General features: G+C 37.9%; 4 protein-coding genes across 6 annotated transcripts; 1 reads left to right on the top strand and 3 right to left on the bottom strand.

Annotated features, from left to right (window-relative positions):
• Window positions 1-519: 519 nt before the first annotated feature.
• Window positions 520-6,913, top strand: LOC113669255 (choline dehydrogenase, mitochondrial). Its single transcript, XM_027185254.2, is given in 8 exon segments — window positions 520-871; window positions 1,324-1,408; window positions 1,999-2,263; window positions 3,306-3,478; window positions 3,906-4,411; window positions 4,893-5,123; window positions 5,319-5,520; window positions 6,301-6,913. Coding segments are annotated over 7 exon segments (1,755 nt in total). The 5' UTR covers window positions 520-871; window positions 1,324-1,332; the 3' UTR covers window positions 6,603-6,913.
• Window positions 6,914-9,205: 2,292 nt separating this feature from the next.
• On the bottom strand, window positions 9,206-12,229 carry LOC113669258 (cysteine and glycine-rich protein 2-like). 2 transcript variants are annotated; one of them, XM_027185258.2, is made up of 3 exons: window positions 12,081-12,229; window positions 9,833-9,979; window positions 9,206-9,572 (listed from the first exon to the last, which is right to left on the bottom strand). In XM_027185258.2, the coding sequence occupies exons 1-3, from the start codon at window positions 12,085-12,087 to the stop codon at window positions 9,475-9,477; spliced, it is 252 nt and encodes an 83-aa protein (XP_027041059.1). In that variant the 5' UTR covers window positions 12,088-12,229; the 3' UTR covers window positions 9,206-9,474. The 2 variants fall into 2 exon arrangements, with proteins under 2 accessions (XP_027041059.1, XP_089041104.1); XM_089184978.1 differs by having other exon boundaries at window positions 9,206-9,621; window positions 12,081-12,222.
• A 257-nt stretch (window positions 12,230-12,486) lies between these two features.
• Window positions 12,487-15,361, bottom strand: LOC113669257 (muscle LIM protein 1). 2 transcript variants are annotated; one of them, XM_027185257.2, is made up of 3 exons: window positions 15,269-15,361; window positions 13,168-13,342; window positions 12,487-12,908 (listed from the first exon to the last, which is right to left on the bottom strand). In XM_027185257.2, exons 2-3 carry the CDS (start codon window positions 13,331-13,333, stop codon window positions 12,814-12,816), a joined length of 261 nt encoding a protein of 86 aa, XP_027041058.1. In that variant the 5' UTR covers window positions 13,334-13,342; window positions 15,269-15,361; the 3' UTR covers window positions 12,487-12,813. The 2 variants fall into 2 exon arrangements, with proteins under 2 accessions (XP_027041058.1, XP_027041057.1); XM_027185256.2 differs by lacking the exon at window positions 15,269-15,361 and adding an exon at window positions 14,689-14,750.
• A 1,831-nt stretch (window positions 15,362-17,192) lies between these two features.
• Window positions 17,193-25,040, bottom strand: LOC113669248 (DNA damage-regulated autophagy modulator protein 2). Its single transcript, XM_027185247.2, has 8 exons — window positions 24,914-25,040; window positions 23,617-23,717; window positions 22,619-22,672; window positions 21,637-21,704; window positions 20,990-21,132; window positions 19,806-19,986; window positions 18,950-19,047; window positions 17,193-18,448 (listed from the first exon to the last, which is right to left on the bottom strand). The coding sequence occupies exons 2-8, from the start codon at window positions 23,694-23,696 to the stop codon at window positions 18,263-18,265; spliced, it is 810 nt and encodes a 269-aa protein (XP_027041048.2). The 5' UTR covers window positions 23,697-23,717; window positions 24,914-25,040; the 3' UTR covers window positions 17,193-18,262.
• Window positions 25,041-26,541: the final 1,501 nt, after the last annotated feature.

The following is a 26,541-nucleotide window of genomic DNA, read 5'->3' as shown; positions in this document are numbered from 1 at the left end:
ACCGTGTCATCGTTCAAGTTTCTCACCCACTTTTTCAAAGCTTTGTTACTCTTCCTCATGAGCATCAAACGATGATATCTGGAGGAAAAATAAGATCGAAGGCAGCTCGTCCAAGTGAAGTTGTATAGCATGGAAAATAGACTTCAAAAGTCGATAGAAGTGAGCTTTTCACTGATGAATTCGAAGCTCCTGTACTCTTTCAAGACTTCTTGAGGGACGACCTGCTACTGAGGTGGAAACGATCAGCAGAGTTGCAGCTGCGTTTTTTGGCGCGAAAATCCGATGAGTGCCGATAGATTTCGACTCTCAACCAATCAGAAACGATTATTTAGAAACCAAGTGAACACTGCTTTATCTTTCCATGATTTGTACTCCACAAAATAAATAGAACATTTATGTTTTTCTTGCTTTTGATGAACCACTTACCAGTCTATCATAAAATTGAAAGAATTGGAGAACCGGTGTCAAATCAGCGAACTGTTTTTTGGACGTTTAGCGATAGAAAGACTGGAAACTAGTACCGAAAGTTTACATGTTCTTAGAGGTCCAATGAAGAGTGAAAAATGAAAGTTGCTGTATTTTCTTAAAAATAGAGTGTTTTACATATATTATGAACGGCAAATTCAATTTCATTTTGACTGCAATGAACCGCTGATTCACTTTCGGTGGTATGTCGTGACATCAACCCGTGACATTCTTCTGTGATATTGGCAAATTAAAGTCGGTGACTCGACAAAATTAATACACTCCTGCAGTTGCAGGGGTTCGAGAAATCCAGGATAAAATTTCAGCTATACGTTGACACAAGCAACAGTGATCTGGCGTTCAGATAGCGATAAATTTTGGTGCTTGACGTGCAAAACTTATTAAGGTGAGTCTGTACAAAACTTATCAGCAGGGTGAGTATGTACAAAAAGCGAGAAAAATCGCCAGGATCACGGACCTTGCCGCAGGGTGTAGTTAGGGTCAATTGAGCCTATGTTAAAATTTAGACATGTATCTTACAATCTATTGATACAAGACTTGCCTTTAGTGGACGTTTGCTCAAAGTGTAAGCGAGCACTTAAGAGGTAACTGCAAAGTCTGCGGGGATAACTTAGGGATCGAGTATTGCAGTAGACCTACTCTAGATACACAACTCCCATAAACAGATACAAATTATTACATGGACTAAATATACTTCTGCATCAACCTCTCCCCCCTTCCCACCCTTGTTCGAAAAAAAAGAAACACAAGGCAATAAATTAGAGTATCTAGAGGTAAGTATGAAACTAATGGACCATACTAGACTATGATTTTTAACACTTCCTTATTTTGTTGCAGGTATTGAACATGAACAGGTTTTCCTTGGGGTTTGTTCAGAGCACTTATAAGGTATCCAGAAAAAAATTTACCTGGAAATTGACTGGTTAGTGTGAAGCCAATTGAAATCTTATCGATATGGTTAATTTCCTCAAAGATAATCTTCAATGCAAAAATTACACTCCTATCATCACACACCCTTACCAATCAAACATGTAGAAGAGGGTGGATGGAGCCATCCCTGATTGACATGAGTTGACCCTATGTTAACACATGAAGGATTTGATGCACTAAACAAGATAAGATGCATGTTACAGGTTGTGACATGGCATGGGGTATGGTCAGGAGGTAGCCAATTTGGATTGTTTCAGGTTTAAATGAATTGCACTTTCTCTGTGATAACTGCATAAAGAAGTTCTAAGGCAAAATAAAGTTTTAGTACATTTATTAAGCTTAAAGAACCAACAATTAGAATATTTAATAAGGTGAGGATAACTTAATGTTCAGTGGTGAACTGTCAAGGAAATTTGGAAAATACTGTGGAGATAACTTGTGATGAGTGTAAGTCTAAGCATACAGTTAAATGAGCCAAAAATATGCCATGGAAAGTAACCTTGCCAAACCATGTGGCCCCATGAGGTAAAGGGTACATTATCATGCAGTGAAGTGAAATTTATTGTTTCTTAATCTAACCAGGAGGCCAAGTGATAGAAAGATACTCTAAGTCAACCACATCATTTTCCTCCACCCATGAATACATTATCATTGGTGCGGGATCAGCTGGGTGTGTTCTGGCCAATCGGCTGTCAGCTAATCCAGATTTAAGGGTACTCCTCCTTGAAGCTGGACCATCAGATAACACATGGAAAATACAGATGCCAGCAGCCATGTCATATAACTTAGAATATGACAGTCACAACTGGTTCTATACATCAGAGCCTCAGCAATATTTAAAAAATAGGTGTTAAAACAAATTTAATTTTCTTTTCATTTTCACACCATTGCTAATCATAACATTAATTAACTTGGTGATTCTGCAGTCCAACCAAGATCTGTTAACCCTTTAACTCCCAAGATCGGATAGTTACTTCTCCCCTCTAGCTGCTTGACATTTCCTTCCAAAAAAGTGACGAGAATTTAATGTTAGATCAAGATGACAACCTATACCTGATAAGTTTGAGTATTCCTATTACCTGTTTGCTGGATAGTGTATGGATATTGTAGTGAGAAGTTACATTTTAATCACTTCTGGAAGTTAGAAGGGTCAAGGAAGTAGGATGGTAGGAGCCTGGGGAAAAATGGGGAATATAATGGGAAAGATGGATGGGGGAATGCAGTATTGAAATTGGACTTAAAGTGGGTTAACCAGCTCTTGACCCTCATGTAGATTTGGTTAATAAGCCACAAGTGTTTATGTTCCAAGTCTGAAATTATTTTTGGTTTTCAGATTTTCTCTTTGTCTCATGCCCAAAGCAAATGAATTTAACATATATTGTTGTCATACAGAAGAGCCTACAAACTTCAGTCTCTCTTTCTCCTTCCCTGCTCATTGGTTTATCATGTTTTGGATACCCAGATCTCAGCTGAATTGAAAATCTTGATTGAAATCTCCCAATAGTCCAGTTTACAGTTGTGTGCTTGGTCGCCAAGCCTTTGAACAAGAGTGAGGCTAAGGGTGACCTTGTTATGATACAAATGGTGCTGCTTTTTAAAAGTAAATTTTTTTGTTATCATGCTAGCTAGATACTGGTCTCTGTCACAACAAGGTCACCTTCAGCCTTGCTCCAAATCAAAGGCTTGGCAACTAAGTACACAACTATAAAATGGCCTATTGGCTGTCAGAGGATTGGGCAAGTGATGAGTAGAGCAGTTGAACAGTGTGCGTTAATTTATGGGTTTGATTCTCACTGGAGGCTTTTTAGCTTTAACTCACACTCGCCAGAGAGTTATCAATCTATCAAAAAATAGTGAACTCAAATGGCTGCTCTTCATGTATATTGCAGGACTATTTACCATCCAAGAGGTCGTGTACTGGGTGGGTCCTCTTCAATAAATGCAATGATTTTTGCACGCGGACATGCGTTTGATTACGACAGATGGGATAAGGAAGGCGCCACAGGGTGGTCCTATGCAGACTGTCTGCCTTACTTCAAGAGATTGGAAAGATACGAACATGGTATGTCTGTGTTTACCACACAAGGACTCGATCACCTCTATGCCTTACCCAATAAGTTTTTTGCTTTTAGCAGACGCTTTTACGTCAAGCGGTGTTTGTCTTCTCAATACACTCTTTGACACAAGATGAGAGAAAAAATTAACCTATTTGAATTCTGTCGGTCTAAAGCAAATAAAATTAACTTAAATTATCTCAGTTACTCAGCAAAATGCACTTTTATTGGATACAAAGCACTCCTATAAACCATGCACTATCTAAACTAAGGCTGTTAGGCAGAGACAAGCGGCGTAGCAGAAAAATGTTTTGCTCAAAAATGCAACACCAGTGACCACACCGAGGACTCGCACCGAACCTCTCAATCGGTTTTCCGACCCTTCTCCGGCCGTTGTGTCTACCTCATGGACTTGACGCGAGTTTCTATGTTTAGGTGCTAGTCAGTATCGTGGAGGAAGTGGGCCAATGCGAGTGTATCGTGGAACACATTCTAATCCTCTACACCACGTCTTCATCGCTGCGGGTGTAGAGGCCGGTCACCCATTTACAGATGACTTCAACGGTTATCAACAGGAAGGAGTTGGCTCACTGGATCGTACTATACACGAAGGGAAGAGATGGAGTGCCGCATCCGCTTATTTGAAGCCAGCTCTTCCCCGGAATAACTTAACGACCGAGACCAGAGCACTGGCAAACAGAGTGTTGTTTGAAAACGGTAAAGCCATTGGAGTAGAATATCGGGTTGGGGATTCAGTGAAACGAGCACGCGCCTCTGAAGAAGTCATCCTTTCTGGTGGAGTGGTTAATTCTCCACAGCTACTTATGCTGTCTGGGATTGGGGATGAAACAGAGCTGAAGTCGCTGGGAATACCTATGGTGGCAAAGTTACCAGGAGTGGGAAAAAATCTGCAAGATCACGTCCAAGTGTATGTCCAATATGTAAGTAATTAGCACCAGATAACCTACATGATGTAGAGATCTTGAATGTATTTTAGGAATGTAGAGCATTGCACCATTCACTGGGAATTTCAGGCCTTAAGTCGTTCAAAGTGGGTAAGTTTCTAAAGAAACTGTGGTGCTGCGTCGGTGGGAGAGAATAACAGGGTAATTTAGTGTTATCAACTAAGCTGACTGAGTTGACTGAGTTAGCCCTTCATCAGAGCGATCGCTCTGACGAAGGGCTAACGCTCGAAACGTCAGCTTTTAAACTTCTTTACAGTGGCCAATTAACGTTATCAACTTAGTTGATGATACCAAATTACCCTACTTAAGTTGTCACCCTGTTCACAGTGGCTTATGATCATCATCATCATCCTCATCGTTATTATTGTTATCATAATTATTATTGGTATCCCTGTTACATTTTATTACTAAAATCTACCTCGATTGGAAATAATTTTTATGACTACGAACACAACAGGAAAGCCTCAAGCCAGTGACGTTGAACAGTACGTTTAAACTGCACAACATGATACGAGCTGGCCTACAGTGGTTTTTATTCAAGAATTGAGTGTGTGCCTCTAACCATTTTGAGAGCGGTGGGTTCGTTAAAAGTGATCCCAGCGTGTCACACCCCGATATACAGATGCAGTTTGTTCCTACTGCGATGAAAGAGGCGGGCAGTTCTGAGATTATTCAACATGGATACCAGGTAAAACTGTCGACAGTCCTGCTTTGAAAACGAAAGAGTTGGCAACCAAAGGAAAAACGAATGGATATAGGGAAAGGGAAGACGCAAGTTTCGCAGCTTGTTATTTTTTGTTGCCGAGTTCGCATCAATTTCTCACCAGAGATTTCTGAGAACAGGCTTATAGGATAATTACCTTCTTGATGGATTCTCTTTCAGGTTTGTGCTGAGATTCTTAGACCCAGCAGCCGGGGCTTCGTGAAACTGCGATCACGTGACCCACTTTCCCATCCTGTCATTCAACCAAACTATCTGTCACGTGACAGTGATCGTCGCTTAATGAGGACCTGTGTGCGAATTGCACGTGATGTACTCAACCAGAAGGCCTTTGAACCTTATAGAGGAAAACCGATAAAACCAGGTTTGTATAGGTAACAGTATGATTTAGAGTGCAATTTAAAGTGCATAAGCACGAAAAAAAATTTCAGATACCAAAATTTGTAGTCTTGAAAAATAAATTTCATGAAAAACGCATTACAGAAAGTCAAAACGTAAGAAATTTTGGCAGCGCGCTATTTATAATTTTCACTCGTTTACAACTTTGCACTTGTGTCACATGAAAAATGCATCGTTTTCAGCCAATCAGACGCGCGTAATTTTTTCATGTATTTTATTAGATGATTTATATGTATCTTGTTGCACTTGGCGTTGAATTATTTCTTAACCCTTTAAACCACGAGAGTGACCTGAATGTAATTTCTCCTTAAAATAATAATGCTGAAGCAAACGTTAAGACCATACGAGTAAAGGAAATGATCACCAACTCAAGAAAATTTAATTGTTAAACAAGTTATTAAACCTTTTTGTCAGTACGAAAGGAAATTTTTAGAGAGGAGTATGGAGAAGAGTGGTTACTGATGTCCGAGTGTAAAGGGTTAAAGGACCAGTCATTTTTTATCTTGTGGGGGAGGGGGTCGGAGAATTTTAGGGGGAACATATGGTTTTCATGGAGAACAGAGGGGGAGGTGGGGTCAGTAGTCGCTAACAGAGTATAAGGGCGAACTAAAGCCATGTTACCAAGCAAAATAAGGACATCTTGATGATATTTATGACCCACCCTTGAATCCGTTACACCCTAGTTATATTACTTGATCCTGGAATCCTAGAAAGATAAATTTTAAACTTGATTTTTTCCTCTCAGCTAAGACTTGTGAAACCGAGGACGAAATAGACGCTTTCGTTCAAGGATACGCTAAGACTGATTACCATCTCTGTGGAACGAACAAGATGGGAACCGAAGATGACCCGATGGCTGTTGTCGACGCGCAAACTCGTGTCTTCGGAGTCGACAATCTCCGGGTCGTGGATGCGTCTGTATTCCCTAGTATAGTTAGCGGTAATCTTAACGCTTCTACGCTCATGATGGCGGAAAAAGCCGCAGACTCTATTTTGGGGAAATCGCCATTGTCTAAGGAACACGTTCCAGTATATGGGACATCATGACCTTTAGCTGTTGTTACAGAATTCTGATTAGAGATCGAGGATTTATAAACGTGGACCAGTCTTGTTTCTTCGAGAAAAGCCATATCTCCCCACATGTCGAACGCTATAACCAGTTCTGATATTTTCATTTCGTGCAGACACTTTAATACCTTTTAATTCATTTTCCTTTGTGCGGGTCGTGATTATGCAAAGATGTGTCATTCATTGATTACCGTCTTCTGAGCTCCAAGATGCCCGGAGCCTCTGTCTAAAAACGAGGCCGAGTGCCAAACAAATTTCAGTTATCATGCAATAAAAACTCTTTTTCACAAGGAAATTTCTGCATGTGACCTCGTTTTGAAATTGAGGCTGTCTAAAACTCAGAGACATGTCTCTCGCTCTCTTACCCCGCGCCTATATCATAATTTGACATAATCTACCAGAGATTTCTTCCCCGATAGCAAAATTGTTCGGCAACTTTGGTAGTCTCAAATCCGATTTCCAGTGAATTTCAATCCATAAACTTAACGAAGTCTGTATTATTCAAGTTATAATTCAGGAAACCGGACTTCATTTCTTTTAATCATATTCTTACTTTTTTTGACATTGAACTGTCCCTTTCGTGGTAATTCAGACGAGGATTCCAGGCACGATATCGTCATTGAATCTTTGTCTTAAATATCTTACAATTATTGAGAAATTATACCAAGCTAACATTCTAAAAATACACTTATTCTAAGAATTTGAACATTTTTCCCTTTAAATGTTCAAAAAATGGTAACAATTATAATCATTGAGAATAATAATTATGATTACGATGAGATTGACTCCGACGTCTTTCAAGTTCGAACGTTCACTTACGTGTGGTGAGTTACATCGACCCTTATCTAATAATCTTCAATATTTTCATGTTGCCCACCGATTACATTCCTCTAGTAATGGTATTTCTTCTGTACAATGAATGATCTTCATATGTCATTTACATATGCGCTTGACAACATGGAAATAGTTTGAGGACAATCACTTTGAATCGAAATCACACATTGCCTTATTGGGCTTTATTTTAGGTATTTTCTATTACTTCGGGAAGTGTTGAGTGGCATAAATGCTCGACCTTTGTCTTAGGCTACAATTAATAGCCGTAATACGTTTCGAAAACGTTTGGCGTTTGAAAGAGTTTCGCTTGCGGGGATCACATTTTCCACTTCTCAACGAGGATTAACTGGGTAGTGGAGGTTGAACTGTTATCTTCATAACAATCTGGTTAAATCTGTTAATTTTCATCCGCCGATGATATACCAAAAACAGGCCTGCCTCTGGGCAATTAATCAAATCAGCCATCTGTTTTATCCCCTGGGCTAAACACATTCGTGCCATAAAAAATCTCAAAGATCTAACCCTCTCTGAAAAGCACTTAGGACATCGACTAAAACTCATTCACCTCTAAGAGCAACAATTTCCGAGCATATTATCTTTTCCTATAACACGAAAGCTACTTAAACTCGATTTTAAGATATACCTAAAAAGTCCTCCTAAACAACTCCCTCTTGTAGATAATCATTTTTTATTTTTATTTTAAGGGTGAACAGTTATCTAAGTTATCACACTATGCCTTAAAAAAATTATCACATGTCAAGAAACAATGGGGCACCCTGTTAATATCAGCTTTTGAGGGAATAGGTGGAAAATGTGGTCTTATCAGTCCATCAAAGAATTAATGTTAAGAAATAAAAGAAACCATACAGAGCTACCTTAAACTGTTCTGTTTCTCTTCTTGTGTCATACTATATCAATATTATATGGCAAATCCTATCCCTTGGGGAACACTTCTAAAAGATTTTCAAAGTCATCCATGCAGTGCAAAGCACAAGTTAAGCTCATTTGTTGCTCTTGAATAGCTATCAAGAACACAGGATTTACTTCACCATCTTCCAGTTGAAACTTTATTATGTGGTAACCCACAAGAAAAGGCAGGGTGACTGCTCAATACATGTTCACTACTTCATACAGGTTCCTCAGTATAAAAGACAACTAAAAATGCCATTTTAAGCCATAATTGATGACAAAATGTACAAAATCATGCTCAAAAATACTATATTAGCAATACTTTTGGGAGATAAACATGGATTAAATATACTTGAAAGCTTTTCTTAGTTTTATTTGAGTGATTCTGCATTAAGTGACCATTAAGTACTGGGACTCAGTAAAGGATGGACACAAATGCTTTAGAGAGGTGACCTCTTAACCCTTTACACCCTAACATCAGTATGCAAATTCTCCATACTGTTCTCCATACATTTCCAAAAAGACTGAAAAGGAGAGTTTGTTTCACAATCAAGAGCTGTTCTAGTTGGTGATCATCTTCTCTATTCTCATCACTTTCATGTTTGATTCAGGGGTGATATTGTGAGGAGAAATTAGATGCTAGTCACTCTAAGGGTTTAAGGGATTAACAAAGGTGAAAATTACAGTGTTTTCCAGACTTGGACAACTGACCACTTAAAACAGGTTTGGCTGTAACTAGTTCCCCAAATTTAAGTGATTTTACAAACAATCAAGACACTTGATATCCCTTTGACCCCCTGATCAGTAGAACTACACAGAGAATTACATGATACAGCAAATAACTCTGTTTTGTTCATTTTATTTTGTTACAAAACTAGTCTTATAAATCTATAATAAAACCATAGTAGATCACCTTTCCCTTGGCAACATCACATTCTTAAACTTATGTTTTACAGTAAAAAGGCAGTAATAATTAACCCCCTATGAAAGAGTCTACAATGCTTGTATCAAAATATAGTTGACAAGTGTTTGATCATTTATCCACATGAAAATACATTGTGCAAAGTAACTTAGTTACATGTCACTGAATGTGACCAAAATTAGGGGTTTACTTTCCAGTCAAGTGGAGTGCGCCAGCCCCAGCCCCATAGCCATATCCTTTGGGTCCGAATAGTTTGCCATAGCAGCCTCTACAGTACACTTGATCTGGAAAACAAATAGGAACTTTGTTTGAATTTATCCTTTTCCGTGAGGCCTGGTATTGGAAGACAAAAACCAGGCATCTCATTAATGGAAGACAACTACATGCATATCGTTACTGCATGGTGCTGAGCCATGACCACTACAGTAAATGTAGTGGACGTTCAGTTTTAAATAGTGAAATAAAGGCAAAAAAAAACCCTCAGTGCTGAATAGCATTTTTAAAAAATTAACAGATCAAACAAACAGTATGAATAACAACATACCATCATGCTCATTGAATGAGCCACTGTCTAAGGACTTGTTGCAAGTGGGCTTGTTGTTGCAAGTGAAGCATCGTTTGTGATACTTGTTTTTTCCTGCTATAACTTGCTCCGCTGCATAGACACGGTCATTACAACGAGGACACCGTCCTACATGTACATGATAAAATAAATGTTGAGTTTGTGTTTAATCACAAAATATCTTAACTATAATATCTCCATAACAAGCACAATGTGCTTGCAATGTGAGAGTGAATTGTGAGACACAGTGGTTTAACCTTTTAAACCCTAAGAGAGACTAGCATCTAATTTCTCCCTACAGTATCACTCCTGAATCATACACTCAGGACATGAGAATAAAGGAAATGGTCACCAGGGAAGGAACCCTTTGATTGGCAAACAAATCCTCCTTGTCAATGCCTTAGAAAGCGTATAGAGAACTGTGTCAAGAACATGCACACTGATGTTAGGGTGTAAAAAGGGTCAACATTTACTGTGCTCGTCTGCAGATCGAGGGGTCTGAGTTTAAAACCTGGCTAAGTCATATCTTCCATTTTTTGACAAGAAACTTCATTTTCTCAGTGCCTCTCTCTCCCCAGGAATCTAAAGAGGTAACGGCAAGCTGTCATAGAATCATAGTGCAAAGCTGGGGAAGTGGCAAGGGAGTGAGTAAACTGCACTGCACTACCACCCCATCCTGGGGTCGTAGAAATACTCCTTGTCTCTTCATGGTGGGGAAACAGGGAAATGTCACACAGGGTAGGCCAACTGGTTCCAAAGAATAATAGAGGTAAGTTACCAAGGAAACTGTTGTGCTGCATTGGTGGGTGAGTACAACAAAATAATTTGGTGTAGTTTCAAAGCTGATGCTTCAAATGCAAGCCCCTTGCCATAGCTCTTATTTAGGGCTAACACTCAATATGTCAGCTTTGAAACTCCTTACCAAGACCAATTTACATCATCAACTCAGTTGACAAACCCAAATTCCTTAGTTCAAGTGTTGACTTTACCTTAAAAGGCTGCAATACAACCTCAATTCTCAATTATTAAAAAAAAATTTTCAAGGCAGAAATGCAATACTCTTGTTCACTTCATGCCACAGAAAGCCAGGATAAGCTCTTACAGCTATAGAAGTTGTCTTACAAGCGGAATATTTTGAAAACAACTGATTGAGTAAAAAAAATGATGAGTTCTGGATGACAATGTGCATGGATAACCCAATGCCTTTTAAACTGGAGATGTTTGTTTCACATCTGGCAAGTTTGAATTACAAAAGAATCTGACTTAAACAAGGTAGTTAAAAAAAAATTTTTACCATCATTCTGAGTCTACAAAATACATCACCATACTTCCTGGTGCCAAAAAATTTGCCTAATAGCTTAAAAGTATTTTTTGTTTCTTCGTCTTATCAAAAGCTTGGAATAAAGAAAAGTAAGAGTCCTCAGATATCATAGAAAATGCTGAATGATGAAACAGCAGGACAGACAAGACACTGCTACTTCATTGTAGAGAGAAGGCATTTAAAAAATGCAATGAGGGATTCTAGACTGTTCTGTGAAGCCACGCGAAACAAAAGAGTTCAGAAAGTATAACTATAGGGCATGCATCCTTAATTTTACATGTTCTGGTGGGTGATCAAGAATTCTTTTAGAAGAAAATGGCTACCTGGGATATACAAATAAACAACAATTACGGAGCTGTACAACTACGCATCGGTTTATGTCCATAAATAAACCATAACTTAAACAGTTTTTTAGCTTCTTCGACTTCACATTCGTCTACTCGCAACTTGGTCACGGAATCGCTCCAAACTACAGTGGTTTTGTTACAGTTACCACTAAAGTATTTTCCACTTACTGTTGATAGCTCTTGGCGATTCTCTGGTATTAAATTTACAGAAATATGAGTTTTCTTCGGCTTATCGTAGAAAGGAAAAGGAGCTGTCAGCGTGAGACATCAGTTTCTAATTGCAACTCAGTTGTGTGTTATTTATGATGACCTCGAAAGATTAACAATCGTGTGCCAAAACAATTGTTCCTTTGCTTAGACTAAATTGCTTTGTGCATGAATCTGAAATTTGATTTCGCTCCTTCGAAGAGAAATCGCACACCGAATTCGTCAAGAAGAGATTAAAGTGAAAAAATGGAAGGACGGGCGACGGTTAGTTGCACCTAATCGCAAAATGTACATAGTTATCTAACAAAGCTTCGCTCTTGAGTTAAATTTAGAAGAAAAAATTAATTTCACTTACCAGACATAATTTTTGGTGTCAACAGTAGACAGCTTTCACTAACAAGTCAAGAAATATGGTCGCTTGTGCTACACTAGGCGGCCAATTAAGGAGCGACTTTCGGAAGCTAAGCCTTCACATTCTAAGCATAATTTGAAGTCCAAAGCCACAGGGGATACAAAAGTAAACAGTACAATTATTCCCCACCGGGTAAGGGTGAAAGGCAGACTACTTCAATAGCATTCTAAATTATGGACAGGGAAACCCTTTTTTATTACCTGTTCTAAATTTCCAAAAAGTTTCACGAGTGAGTGTCGTTTAGTCAACAGGGCCTTCATTACGTACCTTGAGTAGCGCGCAAAGCGCATCACCCTCGCGTGACCCTCAAGACCAGCAGTGAGATGGCTGTCCTCAGATTGGACCAAAATGGTTAAAAAAAAAAATTTATTTATCAGAGATCTCTCGATATTCTTAACAAAAGATACAGTTGGGTCTAAATATCGAATTTTAATCGTGACTATAAATCATAATAGGCGAGAACGAGTAAAAAATAATGTCCTCTCTAACAGGAGCCCATTACCTCCTGTCTCTACTAAAGAAACCAATTTTTTTAACTCCAGTCATTTTATCAGTCATTAATACAAAAATGAAGAAGAGAGAAAATTTCTATCAACGTAACAATCACAGATAAATCAATTGGTCAATTAACAGCCTGTGCCAACGATATAAACACTAGCCAATCAGAAAATCCATTTCATTGTGTCCTTGTTAACGCCCCAGCCCCGCCTCCAAATCCGTATCCCTTGGGGCCATAATTTTTACCATAACAGCTCTTGCAGTAGATATCGTCTGAAAAAATAACGACACGTAAGATGACAAAGGAAAACGGAGTGAGACCAAAAGCAACAACAATTACAAAAATTACCAGTGCCCTAAGACAAATCCAAGGTTTGTCTTAAGCTACAGCTATGACTTAGTGTCATCCATCAGCAGCCTGGTGTCAAGAGGTATTCTCTCGGTGTATCATATCCATTTTAACTGGTCGGCGTCCTAACACAGTTGGGGAAACGAAAGGATTGAATATTTGGTGTTATCACGTCTTACTTACCGTCGTGCATGGTCAGAGTAGTACTGTCCAAGCCTTTTTTGCAATCCGTACACGTGAAGCAGCTCTTGTGCCACGGTTTGCCGTTTGAGTCTTTTTTCTCTTCGGCTTGGTAAACGGACTTTGCACATCTCTGGCATTTCTTTTGAGGTGCTGGGGTAAAAGGCATGTTGGCTTCCTGTTATATCATAATAATAAATAATGAGATGAGTATCGATGAATCTTATTTTAAAAAAACAAAACAAAACAAAAAATAAAATTAATAACCGAAAAGAAAGGAAATCACTCTAAATTAAAAAAGACTTTTCAAAGGATTGTTGGGAAATGATCTCTACAAAGGTGTTTATTTTATAATCGTAGATTTCTTCATAATGTAAAGGTTAGTGACGTCATCAAAATTGATTTAATTTTTGGCTTGAAGTCACGATGCTCTCTGTCAACATGAGGACGTCACAACAAAACTTTTTATTCTCTTCAGTCCTCCCCCTCTCTCCCCCCGAAAAACGTAATCTACTGAAAATAATTTCTGAAGCTAAGAGAACTGAATAGTATTTATCGTTTTTATCTTGGAGGAAACTAGTGTTGATCATTTGAAGAAAAAAATATAGAACAGAAAGGGGGCCTAAATGGGGTTAACCGCTAGTCGTAACACGGCAAGGAAAACGTCTGGCGTAAAAATTGACAAATTTTAATCGTTAGTCGTGAGAAGGGTTAACCGTAAACAAATTTCTTTTAACCACAGTGGAAATGAATTAATCGTTAGCTGTAAAATGGACTAATTCTTGAGGCGTTTGCCAGAAGAGTCATCACCTCCATAAGAACCTCAGAAACAGCCGAGCTACACACTCAAGTGTTATGGTTTGCAAGCTGCTTTCCTTCAAAGGTTTTTTAATTTTTTAAATTTTTTTTCAGAACATATCGATGATTTCAGCTTCTGTACACCAGAGGTTTGGGTAAATAAGTTTTTGTTCCCTTAGACCCGTGCTCATAGGAGCAAATTCTCTCTCCATAGTTTCTGATTTGGAATAGACAGCTGCTGTTCTCTACTGGAAATGCACAGTTTTTAATTAGGATAATTACCTGTTCTTTTGTAATTCTATTGGCCAAACCAAAGAAACCAAAACATACACGGTTTACGCTATAGATATGTTTGCATCAAAGACATAACAGTTTGCATACCAAACGAAACCAAATGTTTTCTTTGGCTGTTCCTTTTTTGCCAAACATTACCGATGCCTGCTTTGAAAGATAGCTGTAATGTTTAATGTGAGTTTGATGTTGATAGTTTTTCGTTCAAAACAATCACAATAAACTGAAACATTCGTCGGAAGAAGAAGCAGTTACAAATCAAAACTCTGTTAAGTTGCAAGGGTTAGGATGTCGCCTGACTAGGTATAGATATCGTCTTTAGCGGATATCTACGAAATTTGCTTTGAAATCCCCCTAAGAAGGAATAGCTTTCCATTTGTGACACAATTAAGAAAGAGAAAGTTTTTAAAAGCTAGGAATGTACGTATGACCTACCTTGAACTGCACAAACAGAGTCAGCGCATTCGATAGAATCTCGTATCAAACAACACAATGCTGAGCTTCAACCTACAACCTCGCTATTTTTATTAAGGTCGAAGAGAATTTAATTACTTTTTGTTTTGCTCGATCAGTCAACGATGTACTTTAGAGAGTTGGATCATTGATCAGCTCATCAATGAGTTAGTTTTGAAGAATTCTCTCCAGTTGTTTAAGACATGTAGAAAATCTCTAACACCTCGATTACCGGAAACGACAATCATATGCTCGGCTGGCGTTCACTTTCAACACTTTTCTCTGTTCCTTTGATCGGCGAGAAACTCTAAGCATTTGTTCTAGTTTATTCCCCAGACATCTCTGGTATGAGATAGCTATCGAAAAGTGCATTTCCATCGTTTTTGGAGCGTTAGCTACATACCGTTCTGAGGAACATAAAGCTTTTTTTTGAGTTTGTAAGTTTATCTCTGGGTTCGTTGAGGCGCGCCGAGTATTCGTGGACATATAAGGAGATTTTAAACGTTCTCGAAAAAATAGCTCAAGGTACACGAAAAAAATTTAAGAGACCATTAACTCTCACCGTGTTATGCTAAAATTTGCTCACTCACGGAGTTCTTGCAGCACAGCGTAAATAAACCTCGAAACAGACTTCCTTTGGATGTTGAAAGGAAGGGGGGGGGGTGGGTGGGTGTAGGCCCTCTTACCGTTATCTTTCATGTAAGACTACTCAAAACAATTTCTTTTTGATACCAGATACATCATTCCCAATGATTTTATATACACTTTATCGAGATCCTCTTTTAGGTTTGAAAACTCTGACCTCTCCAGCTCTTAAGAAATAGAAAAATGCATAAGTCTCGCCTTCCACAAAATTTGAAATACGAACATTCAAGGCAAAATCGTGAGATCGCAAATTTCAACCCATCAAATGTTAACCCTTTTGAGAGTGACAAACATCTAATTTTCTACTTGTAATATCACCACTGAATTACACAGTAAGGTCACAAGAATAAAGGAACGGATCACCAACTAAAGAAGATCTTGATTGTTAAACAAATTCTAACTGTCAGCACCTTAACAAATGTACGATGACCAGTATGGAGAATATGCATACTGATATTAGGATATGAAGGGTTAAGAAAAGGCCTTTCACACTTCCCTCCTGCACGTTCACCTTACTCCCCCCCACCAGGATTTTGGCCTCTCGACCCCCAGCCAAAAGTGCTTTGTGTTTTCCTATTCAAAGCAATAATCGAGCCCATGGGTGTCACACCCCGCCCGCCCGCACCCCTATTTCTTAACGCTCCTATCGACTTGTCAACCGCCCCATCTGACCTCGTGAGACTGAAAGACTTTTATGTAGGAGAAGTGAATGACGGAAAACAACGCAAAAGAATTAATGTAGACAACGTATGAAATGTTAGAAGTAAATCCTAGGAAAGGACGAAGTAGGTGCCTCAGTACAGTTGCATTTTGGCAAAGAGCATGAATTTGTGGCAAGCTTCGAACATTTCAAATCAGTCAAATTAATAAATAAATTTAGCACGAAAATGCGCCGTATTCACGTTGAATTAAAGTTGCCCCTCCGGTAACTTCAACACATCAACATTATTGACAGGAGGTCCAAGTTTGCCGAGACACGTTTCTTAGGCGTAAGTGGCCCCAAGCTAGTTTCTTGAACAAAGACTGAAACGATTAGCATACAAGAGCCTTTCTCCCATTGCTATGGCAATCGCTGGATACAAAGACGCACGGGATTACGCTCTAAAGTGCATAAATGGTAACCGCTTTCCAAAACCGGAAAAAACCCGGCATAGCAGGCTGTAAGGAGTCTGAATTACGAGAGTGACATCCGAATTGTCTTCTTTTCCCCGTTTACTGCTATTATTGCTTAATCAGCCATTAGGCAAGGGTAGCATCACCTACCTTTTAAACTAAGGCTATCTCAGTTGCTTACAGGGTAAACCGACACTTTCAATAAACACTACTTTCGAAACATATAAGGGATGACTCAAGGTTTGCTGAAGAGTTTCCTGTTTACAGTTGTGGGGAAAAATTGGAACTTACGTGGTATAAGCTATAGTATGTCATATCCTTTCATGTGTAGTTTCATGGTAGTTGTCAGAAGTGTGCATCCTCGGAGACCCAGGGGCTGTGAGTCAATTTCAAGTCAGGGCAGGAGAGCCCCCTGGGGATCAACAACACTGGCAAGCAACTGAGCTTCATACACTTCGCCGTGTTAAAGCACACGAAAGCACACGAAAGCACACGAAAGGACTCTAAAGCATACTTCACTCCGATTGGGTAGAAAAACAAAGATTTTCTGCCACCAGTCAGAAGCCAGAACGGCTATGACCGTTTGGAACTGGCCTAATAAGATTATGTCTCCATGGGCTCTACCGCCCTGACTTGAAATCGACCCACAGCCCCTGGACTCCGAGGATGAGAAGTGTGTTGTGTTCTTTCTTAAACTTTAATTACAGGATATGAAACCACGGCATAACCAAGATCAACAGAACTTTAATTAACCCTTTCAATACTAAGATCTCGTTACTAATTCTCCTTACTGGCTTCCTTACAATTCTGATGTTAGTTGGGAGAATTTGGTTTTGGATCAACCAAAAAAAAAATCCTCCAATTGATGGTTTTTAGTGCATTGATATTGGAGAAAATTCTGTCTTAGTCACCCATGGGAGGGTTAGTGCTATGAACAATCATAAATTTGTTTACTAAGATAACAAATCCCCATGTACATACAATAGTGTAATGTAGCTGCTTACATTTATGTACATAAACCTTCCTTATGCACTCAGATTTGTTTAGACTTTTGCAGAAATTTTACAACCATTCAATATTATCTGTACTCATCACAGCCTTTAAGCTGCACCTTACAGCCGTACTTATCTGTGGCTGTTTTTGATGGGCTGCTTGAAAGACTCCTGAACACTTCTATTCATTGACCCTTTTACACCCTAACATCAGTATCCATATTCTCCCTACTATTCTCCATATCTTTCTTTTGGAACTGACAAGGAGAATTCATTTGATGATCAAAGCTTCTTAGATTGGTGAACATTTCTTTTATTCTCACGATTTTAATGAATGGTTTAGCAGTATTACTGTCAGGAGAAATTAGATGCTGGTCACTCTTAGGGTTTTAACCCTTTAACACCTGTGATATGATTGTTAATTCTCTCCTCTAGCTGCTAAACATTTCCTTGTAAAGCAGCTGGGAGAATTTGGTCTTAGATCTAGATAACAACTTTAACCAAATAAGTTTGAGTATTCTCATTACCTGCTTGCTGGATAATGTAGGGATATTATAGGGAGAAGTAACATGTTAATCACTTTTGGGAGTTAAAGGGTTAAGGGTTAACAACTTGTAAATGCTCTAAAACTGAAAAAAAAAGTAAACCACCACTAATGCAGCAGAAGCACTGAACTGTTTGTACAGGAAGGCTTCCCATGGTCTACTGCTGCTATAAATTCTTCTTCCTGATATAAACATAAATAATCAGACCTAAAAATCATACATCCACTTAGTAAAACCTGGTAAGAGACATCATTTGTGACTTTAAACAACTATTCTTGCTTCATCATGATGACTTTGGCCAGAGGAAAAGATCTCTGCATTCTTCGGTCGTATTTGAATGATGACATTAATCTTTTGAAACTCTCGGAAGTATGTCAGAAAGTAGAGAAGGAAACATATGCTCATCAACCATTCACTGAAGGTACTCGCCAGATGGGCATTGTATCCCTGTTATGGTAAACAAAAAACGCAATCACAATAAGTTAGAGCAAGAAATATGATTAAAGGGGGTAAGTTTCTAGAGAAACTGTGGTGTTGTGTTGCTGGGAGAGTACAACAGGGTAATTTGGTTCTATTAACTTAGTTAATAATGTAAATTGGCCACTGTAAACATTTTAAAAAGTTGAAGTTTCGAGTGTTAGCTCTTTGTCAGGGCAAATGATGAAGTATCAGATTAAAAAACAAACAAAAAAAAAAGGCACAAGAGACATATTTGGATCTAGGAGGATCTCTACTAAAAAATCATTGCCAAATGAGCCACAAAATTATACAATCAGAGAATTTCCTCACACATCAATCAACTTGATAGCAGAATAGGGAACTTCAATTACAAAATCTAGGAAACATCTAAGGCTAAACTAGAGAATGATACTCCTCAATCAGTAAGAACTGGTATTCCCTGTGCACACAAACTGAAAGGATGGGCGAGTGACTTGTCTGAGTACTTACATCATCTGTTTTTTTCCACTTGAGTTCAGGAGCCATGTCACTCTTGTTATTATGCTGTTCTTTGTATGCTGCTGAGGCGGCACCTCCAGCTGCTAGTGCTATTTTCAAAATTAATTTAACATCAAGGACAAAATCAGCAATAATTTGTCTTGGCATCAGATCTTAAATTTCCTAAAACCCTCTGCTTAACTCATGAAGCTACAAAAATTGGAATTACTAATACTAACTTGATCTGCATATTGGAGCAAGGATAAAAACAGCTTCTACACTTGAAGACTGCGTGCATGAAAGACTAGCATAGCTTCAAGAGCTTATCCCAGTAACTGTGCCATACAACAGAAAGGAATATTGCCACTCGTTGTAGATAATATGGGAATGATAAGGGGAACAATGGGCATTTAGCAGTGGACATCCCACGAGGTAGCTCTTCTTGTCCACTGTTTCCAGGTTGAATTGGAATGTGAAAAGTTAGTATTTCTGGAGGGAAGAAACCCAGAAGACTAGGAGAGTAAACCTCAGAGCAAGGATAAGAACCAACAAAAAACTCAACCCACATATGGCAACAGGTCTGGGAATCAACCCAAGGCCAGAGCAGTGGGAGTTGAGTGGTATCACCCCAGAGCCATCCTGCTCTCCTCATTTTCTAGTCTACAAATTAGTTGAACTTTTATGACATTTTGCTGGTACTTATATAAACGCAATGGCCTTTTGAGGTAATATGTATTATGATCCTGACCAACTGTCTAAGCTATGTTTCTGATCTAGTATACAGTGCACTGCGATGAAGAACTCACACTGCACATTCCATTTCACTGACATGTGGATAGCAAAGTTTGATCTAACTGAAAAAGGATACTGATGATAAAGAACACAGTTATGAGAGCTGAAAGAATAAATCTTGTGCAAGAGCTAAGGGCAGAGCTTGTTGCCTGATTTCGCATTAAATGGGAAATAAAGGCCTGCATCCAGCAGTACAGTGTCCCTAAACCAAACACCATGATAGCACCTGTCAAATGTGTTGGCAAAGAATTTGTCTCCTATAAAATAACAATAGCAATCTATATCATTACACTGTCAGTAATTGAAAGAGTGTTGGGAAGATTGAGAAATGCCTGCCTTCATAAACATCAGGCCCCCTTTTTTTGTGACAATTATTTTATAGTTTTTATCTTTTTGAAGTATCCAAGCAGGCCTGGCCCATAACCAGTCCAACTCCTTACAATACAGACCAGTGTCTGGAGTTTTTTTCTCTGCCATTCCAGCCAAGAGGAAAAAAGCAAACCAGCAGAAAAAAATAGACAAGTTACTAACCAATCTAGTTCAGTCTGTATGTAAAAAAAAAAAAAAAAAAAAAAAAAAAACCAACTGTGCCTTCAAGCCTTGGACTGTATTCAAGACATCAGCCACAGTTTTTTTCCCCTATCAACTTTCCAGATGGTGTCTTAGGGTTATGGTAAAATACCTCTCTCTTGCCAAGAGGAGGAAGTGATATTCATTTTATTTAAAACCAGATGAATTGAACTTAGGTGTTGATCAATTTGAAGCTTCAACACCCCTCCCCCTCCCTTCTTCAAGTGCCCCCACCCAAGTGCTGGATTAGCAACTGTGCAATTCTTGTGGACCTCTTCTTCTGAGCCATCTGCTCACAAAAGTGAACTTTCTACATTTATACACTTCCACATTAGAGGATAAAACACATTCATTTAGCGGGAAAGCAGTTCTGGTTCACATTCTCCACCACCCTGGAAAGGTTCAAATTTCCCACCCCCCTCCAAGGGGTGAGGGGTACAAGGGATGTTGAAGCTAGATTGCTTTTTTTTATGTTGATAATGGTAATAACATGTCATGGGGAAAATTTCACAACATATCACTTGTTTCTACTACAATTTTCTTCAAAAAAGAACAAGTTAAAAAATAAAACAGTTCCCCAAATGTGTTAAACAAAAATTGGATTTCACAAAAATAATGGGGTTTTGCCCACAATAACACACCCTTGATAGCAACTTAATAATTTCAGTACTCAGATCTTGCCTAACTTACTTGAAAATTTGCAACCATGGAGAGACCCAAGCATGTAAAGGCTGCTATCCACAAGGACCAATAGTTAAGCTTCAAGATTATTGGCATGTCTGTGACATTGAATTCTTTTACATGTCTGTAGTGGATATACATTACTACAAATGCTGCAAATTAACCAAACAATAATCTAAAACATTTATGTCAAAGATGGCTCTTGCCAATATTGGGATTTGAAAAATCTGACCTGAAAGTATTGTGTGCATTATGTGGAAAAAGGAAAAAAAAATGTGTAATTTCAAAAAGAAATAGGCATACTGTTGAGTGGAATTAAGTTTTGATCAAATTATTTAGTTGGCTGCACTCAAGGGAACAGTAATACAAAAATAATAATATTTAACCCTGGTTATAGAGATCATGGCTAGAGGGAATATACACCTTGAGGATAAATACTGCCCAACAAACAACTTTTAAATAAAGTTATATGTTTTGATTTTTAGTCAGCATGAACAACTCAGATCATTCGACAATAATTGTTTCCATGGTGTTAAAGGTAAGAGCAAGCTAGATAAAATACTCATTTATGATCAAAGTTCTTTCAGTTTATCTACCAAAAGAATTCTTAAGAATGTATCATCTTAACTATGAGATAGAAAAGATCTTCACAATACCAATCACTGCAGCCATATTGAGAAACTGTCCAAAGATGCAACTCTCAGGTGCACGAGACCCTGCATCACTAAAGAGAAACAAACAGAAAAACAGTCAAAGAACATGAATTTCACCAAAGAAATATCATGGTTCAAACTTGTTAGATACAGACAAATAAGGATGGAAGGGTCTGCCAAAGATTTATTCCCCCCCTACAGAAATTTAATCATACAACAACATTAATTGTGTTCATTTAAAATTCATAAATTCCCAATTTGAGCCCAAACTTATCCCAAAAATATCCAATTATCCTTCCCTGCTTTTTATTATTTTCCCCACAAGAAAATTTCCACCACTGGATTTAATTACAGAATTTTTAAAAATGATCTTGAAAATAACATGTGGAGGACCAAATAAGAATTTAATCCTTTAACTTTGATGAGCGACCAGGACATCATTTCTCCTTACAGTGTTAATACAATATCAAGCAAACAAGTGACGAGAATAAAGAAAAATATAAATTAGGGTATTACTAGTTGATGCTATACCAAATTCTCCACACTAACATCATAAGAATTGTATGTCAGACAATAAGGAGAATTGCTCATGAGATTTTGGGAGTGAAAGGGTTAAAGCACTTAGTTTGAGTAAACAAACAGAACAAATATTGGCCATAAGAAACTAAAATTTTGTGCCGCTGGCATGTTCAATCATAGGATGTTCCATGCCTTCCCTCTGCATGATCTCCTAAGGACACCTACAAAAAAAAGATCTTGTTGCCACCTAAAATAGAACCTAGTGGGATATTCAACCATCAAAATTACTTGATTGTGTTTATTTCAAGTAGGAAATGAAAATGTCCTTTTAAGGGTGCACTCAGTGTTATGACTACTTTTTTATGACTTAGCTATAAAATCAACCCATTTATATGCTACAGCACATAAAGTGCCGTCACTGAGACCGGTTGAATACAACATTAACATATTTTTAGTTCCAACAAACCTTATATACGGCCAAAGAGCACTGACATCCCCTCTCTTTACAGACATGCCATAGCTAATAATAGAAATATAATGTATTACTTATATACATGATGATTGGAAAGAGAATCTCATCTATGTCCCATGTTACCTGCTAAATTTGCCCTTGCACTATATTCAACCTTCAACTACAAAATTATTACACTCACTGACTTACAATGACTTGTGACTACATGCATAAAGTCATTCTCCTGGCATGACCAACAAAATAAACACTGATCAACAGATAATCAAAAACACTAAATGCTAAATTCTACGACCATCATCAGATGTCAATTTGTTTGTCATGGTGCAAATTACAAATTGATACAATGTGAAATAAAGATAAACCCTGATGGACAAAGACAATCAATAAAAATCAATAACAGCAATTGACCATCCCATTGAAAAATCAGATTCATCAACTGCTCAAGAACAATGACTTCAATATTAATATCCAAGGATCATTGCATTTTCATCAAAAAGTATAAATTTTCATCAGTTCATACTGGTAATAGGACCAGGAGGACTCCAATTTAGTCTGTAATCATGCAAGTAATGAACAAAATCAGATGACTGCGAAGTAGGAGTCCAATTTGTCAATCATGACCATGACTATAGACAGAATTGGATGACAAAATGTCCTGTTAAAAATTCTTCTATTTTTGGGAAAATGTCCCATTTTTATCTATTAGGATATCAAGTGGTTGTTGCTGTGATTACTGTGATCAATTACTTGATTAGTGGATTTAGTTGAGTGGACTTAGTATGATTGACTGCTTCAACTGTCCGATTACAGGAGTGCAATAAAAGCCAACTGTCTGATTACAATTATATGGAATGATATTTGAGGAATCACATTTGAGGAAATTGTTACCTTTATCATTATTGCTAATAGTAAATCTTAATTGGTCACGCAAGGGTTGATTACAATTAAATTGTAGGTAATCTTATATAACTTTATACATCCGTAATACTTACGCAGTGAAGAAAGCAATGATTGCAAAGCAACCAAGGATAACAGGGAGAAAATGAAGATTCCCAATGCCTTGAGGCGCCATAACTATAATTTATTCCAATTTCTGTTCAAAGAGAAAACAAATCAGTTATTTGTGAACACAAACTCTTTTATTTTCTATCATTCTAGCCATAACATGGTATGCTTCTAGTATTTCTGATTCCAAGTTACCAATATAACTAGGAACTTAGGGGCCTGTAAGATTTGAAGTTTAATATATATATATATTTTTTCATTTAAGAACCGTTTGGCACAATTCACTCCCTCTAAGTACACACTAAATAGGACACCAGCTAACGGCTAATTACTGAAAAGTTGTCTTTCCACAAAATTTGATTAAGCCACACGAAGTTTTAATTGACAGAGTTAAAGATAGTGAGATTTTTCAGCATAACTAACATACAGGCAAACCACAAACAGCCTGCTAAAACACCTACAGGGTCAAGTTTGAACTCACACGCAGTATAACTTTCAAGAAAGTTAAAAAATCTAGTGTTGATAGGATCAAATTTGTCATGAGACAAAGAAATACCGCAATTGCGTCGTTTCTAAATTCAGTGCAGAATATTAGATCTCACAAAACCGCTATGGAGATTCAATTGAGTCGGTAAAGTCTGTTTCCTCTCAGTTAAGTCGTGAGATATATTGCTAAGGCGCACTTCCGAACGATTAAAATTTTCAGAAACGTAAAGTGCACACCCAATGGACAATTTTCAAATTTACAAAGCCGTTCTAATTTTTCCATGACAGAAATGAGATGAGCTTTCCAAATTTTAACACCTAACATTTCTCTCACAATTACTTGTTAAAGTTTTGAATTGAATTCCCATGTGTGTTTAAGAAATTTCACACGTGAGTACTAGTAAAATTTCTGCCGCGATTGAAATACAGCAAATATATATATATATACAAATTATGCAAGAAGAAATCAAACGCAGTGTTGCGTACTTGGTTACGCAAAATATAACCAGGCTAGAACTTCACCAGCAAGGGTGGCTGGTTTATCACCAATGAGAAAATAGTTTATAAGTCGATGACACTACATAAGAAATCTACGGCGAAGTTTCTCCGAATACGAGCGACCTTCCATGATTCAAATATTGAAGATGTTAAGGACATATGCAAGGAACACTTGATAAATATTTCATTCCTTCCAGTGCTTTGTTTCTTTTGGATTTTACGTAAAACAGTAATGTGCATGATTTTATACCAAGAGCTTAATTTTCCCAAACATTTCCTACAAAACTACTATTTTCTTACCTGAGCAAACAGGGTCAACTATTTCGAGCGAATGACATGGCTACAACTCCGTCCGGGAAGCGAATACTTGTAACCATGTGACCGAGGACCACAATTTCCGTTCCATGAAGAGGAAGAGAAAGGCATTTTGGGAAGGCAACCAGAAATAAAATTACTCCCCAGGGCCGGGTTGTTCAAAGCTGGGTTAAGATAACCCAGGGTTAGTGTGAAATCCGATTTCAGATCTAAAAGCTTTAAAAGAAAATTTAGTCGAATTCTTTTTGTCTAGAGTATGACTATTTGATGCTTTAAAAAGGACATTGAAAATTTTCCCAAAAAGGCTTTAGAGTAAAGGAATAAAGAAACCCAGGTTAAAATCTAACCCTGGGTTAGCGCTAATCGGCCTTCGAACAACTGGGCCCAGGTGTTTAAATTTCAAAAAGATAAAGCAATGCCTAGGTTGGGAAGAAACAGTTATTTGGGTAGATTTGTCTGAATTCCCAGTGCTTACGCGAGAGACTGCACAGCAGCCGTTTCAGTTTAAAAGTTCACTACAATAGTGAGCAGAATGTGAAAGACTACCAGTAAATTACTAAACTTTTTCACTCGAGAAATAATTCGGCATACAATTCGAAGAAAGATGGTGACTCGTACACGACCACTTGGCGAAATAAGTATTTAATGGACATAATTTTCATATTTATAATTCATACAACTCTTCATGGGCAGTATTTTTATAAACGTCATTATAATAGAGATTACTCTTCTCTTGATTTATGCCTTGGAGTGTATTAATACTCAATACAATAAATAGTACGACTCCTATACAAGTGGCTAACACTAGTCTCGCGCTTGTAGGTTACAAAACATTGTTCTCAAAACAGAAAATTTAGCTTCCAGTGAGAGACTTGAATGTAAAGTACAATAAGTACTAAAGCTTCACTGGTAGGGATTTCTGTCACAATAAGGCTATATAAATTTCACTTGCAATAAATTCCTGAAAAGTTCCTAAAACTTTCCGTCATGCCAACACCTTTCTGGAAACCCATCGACCTTGGAAGATGAGATCATTTCTTCCTACCCTTGCAGTAACTCGAACACCAAAAGATTTAAATAGGACATATCTCAGACGCATATTTCTATCAACACAAGGCAGTGATCTAAAAATAACTGTTTCTGGTCAGCTAATGCAAACTACATGGGTGGACGACCTATTTCAGCCTCCTCCCCCCTTCTTAACGAAGACCTTTCTTTAAGCGAGGGATGGGAATTCCATTGTTTAAATATTTTGACTTCAATAGAAACCTCTCGAAGATGGATTTGTTTAAGTCACTAAGGTAAAAATCTTCCATTCACATTTTTAAAGTTAACTTCTTCCAAAACCCTTCTATGAAACTTTATTGTGACCATCAGTGTACCAAATCTTTCAAAGAATCCTTATACTCTTTTACCCCCAGAAAAATACTTAACTAAATAAAGCTTTCATTGCAAAGGTTGTTTTTCGTTTTTAAGTCCTAGGACTGATGCAAGCTATTAATTACAATGGTCATTGAGACACAAAAGTCTACCTCTGAGGAAATTCAATTAGTAAGGAAATTAACTATGGAAAGCTTCAAGAATCCAAAGGTTAAGTCTGAATTTGAATCACA

Source organism: Pocillopora damicornis, chromosome 10, assembly GCF_964200805.1.
Source record: "Pocillopora damicornis chromosome 10, jaPocDami1.2, whole genome shotgun sequence".
NCBI lineage: Eukaryota > Metazoa > Cnidaria > Anthozoa > Scleractinia > Pocilloporidae > Pocillopora > Pocillopora damicornis.
The sequence above is the reverse complement of the archived record's forward strand: the minus strand, read 5'-3'. Positions and strand labels throughout refer to the sequence as shown.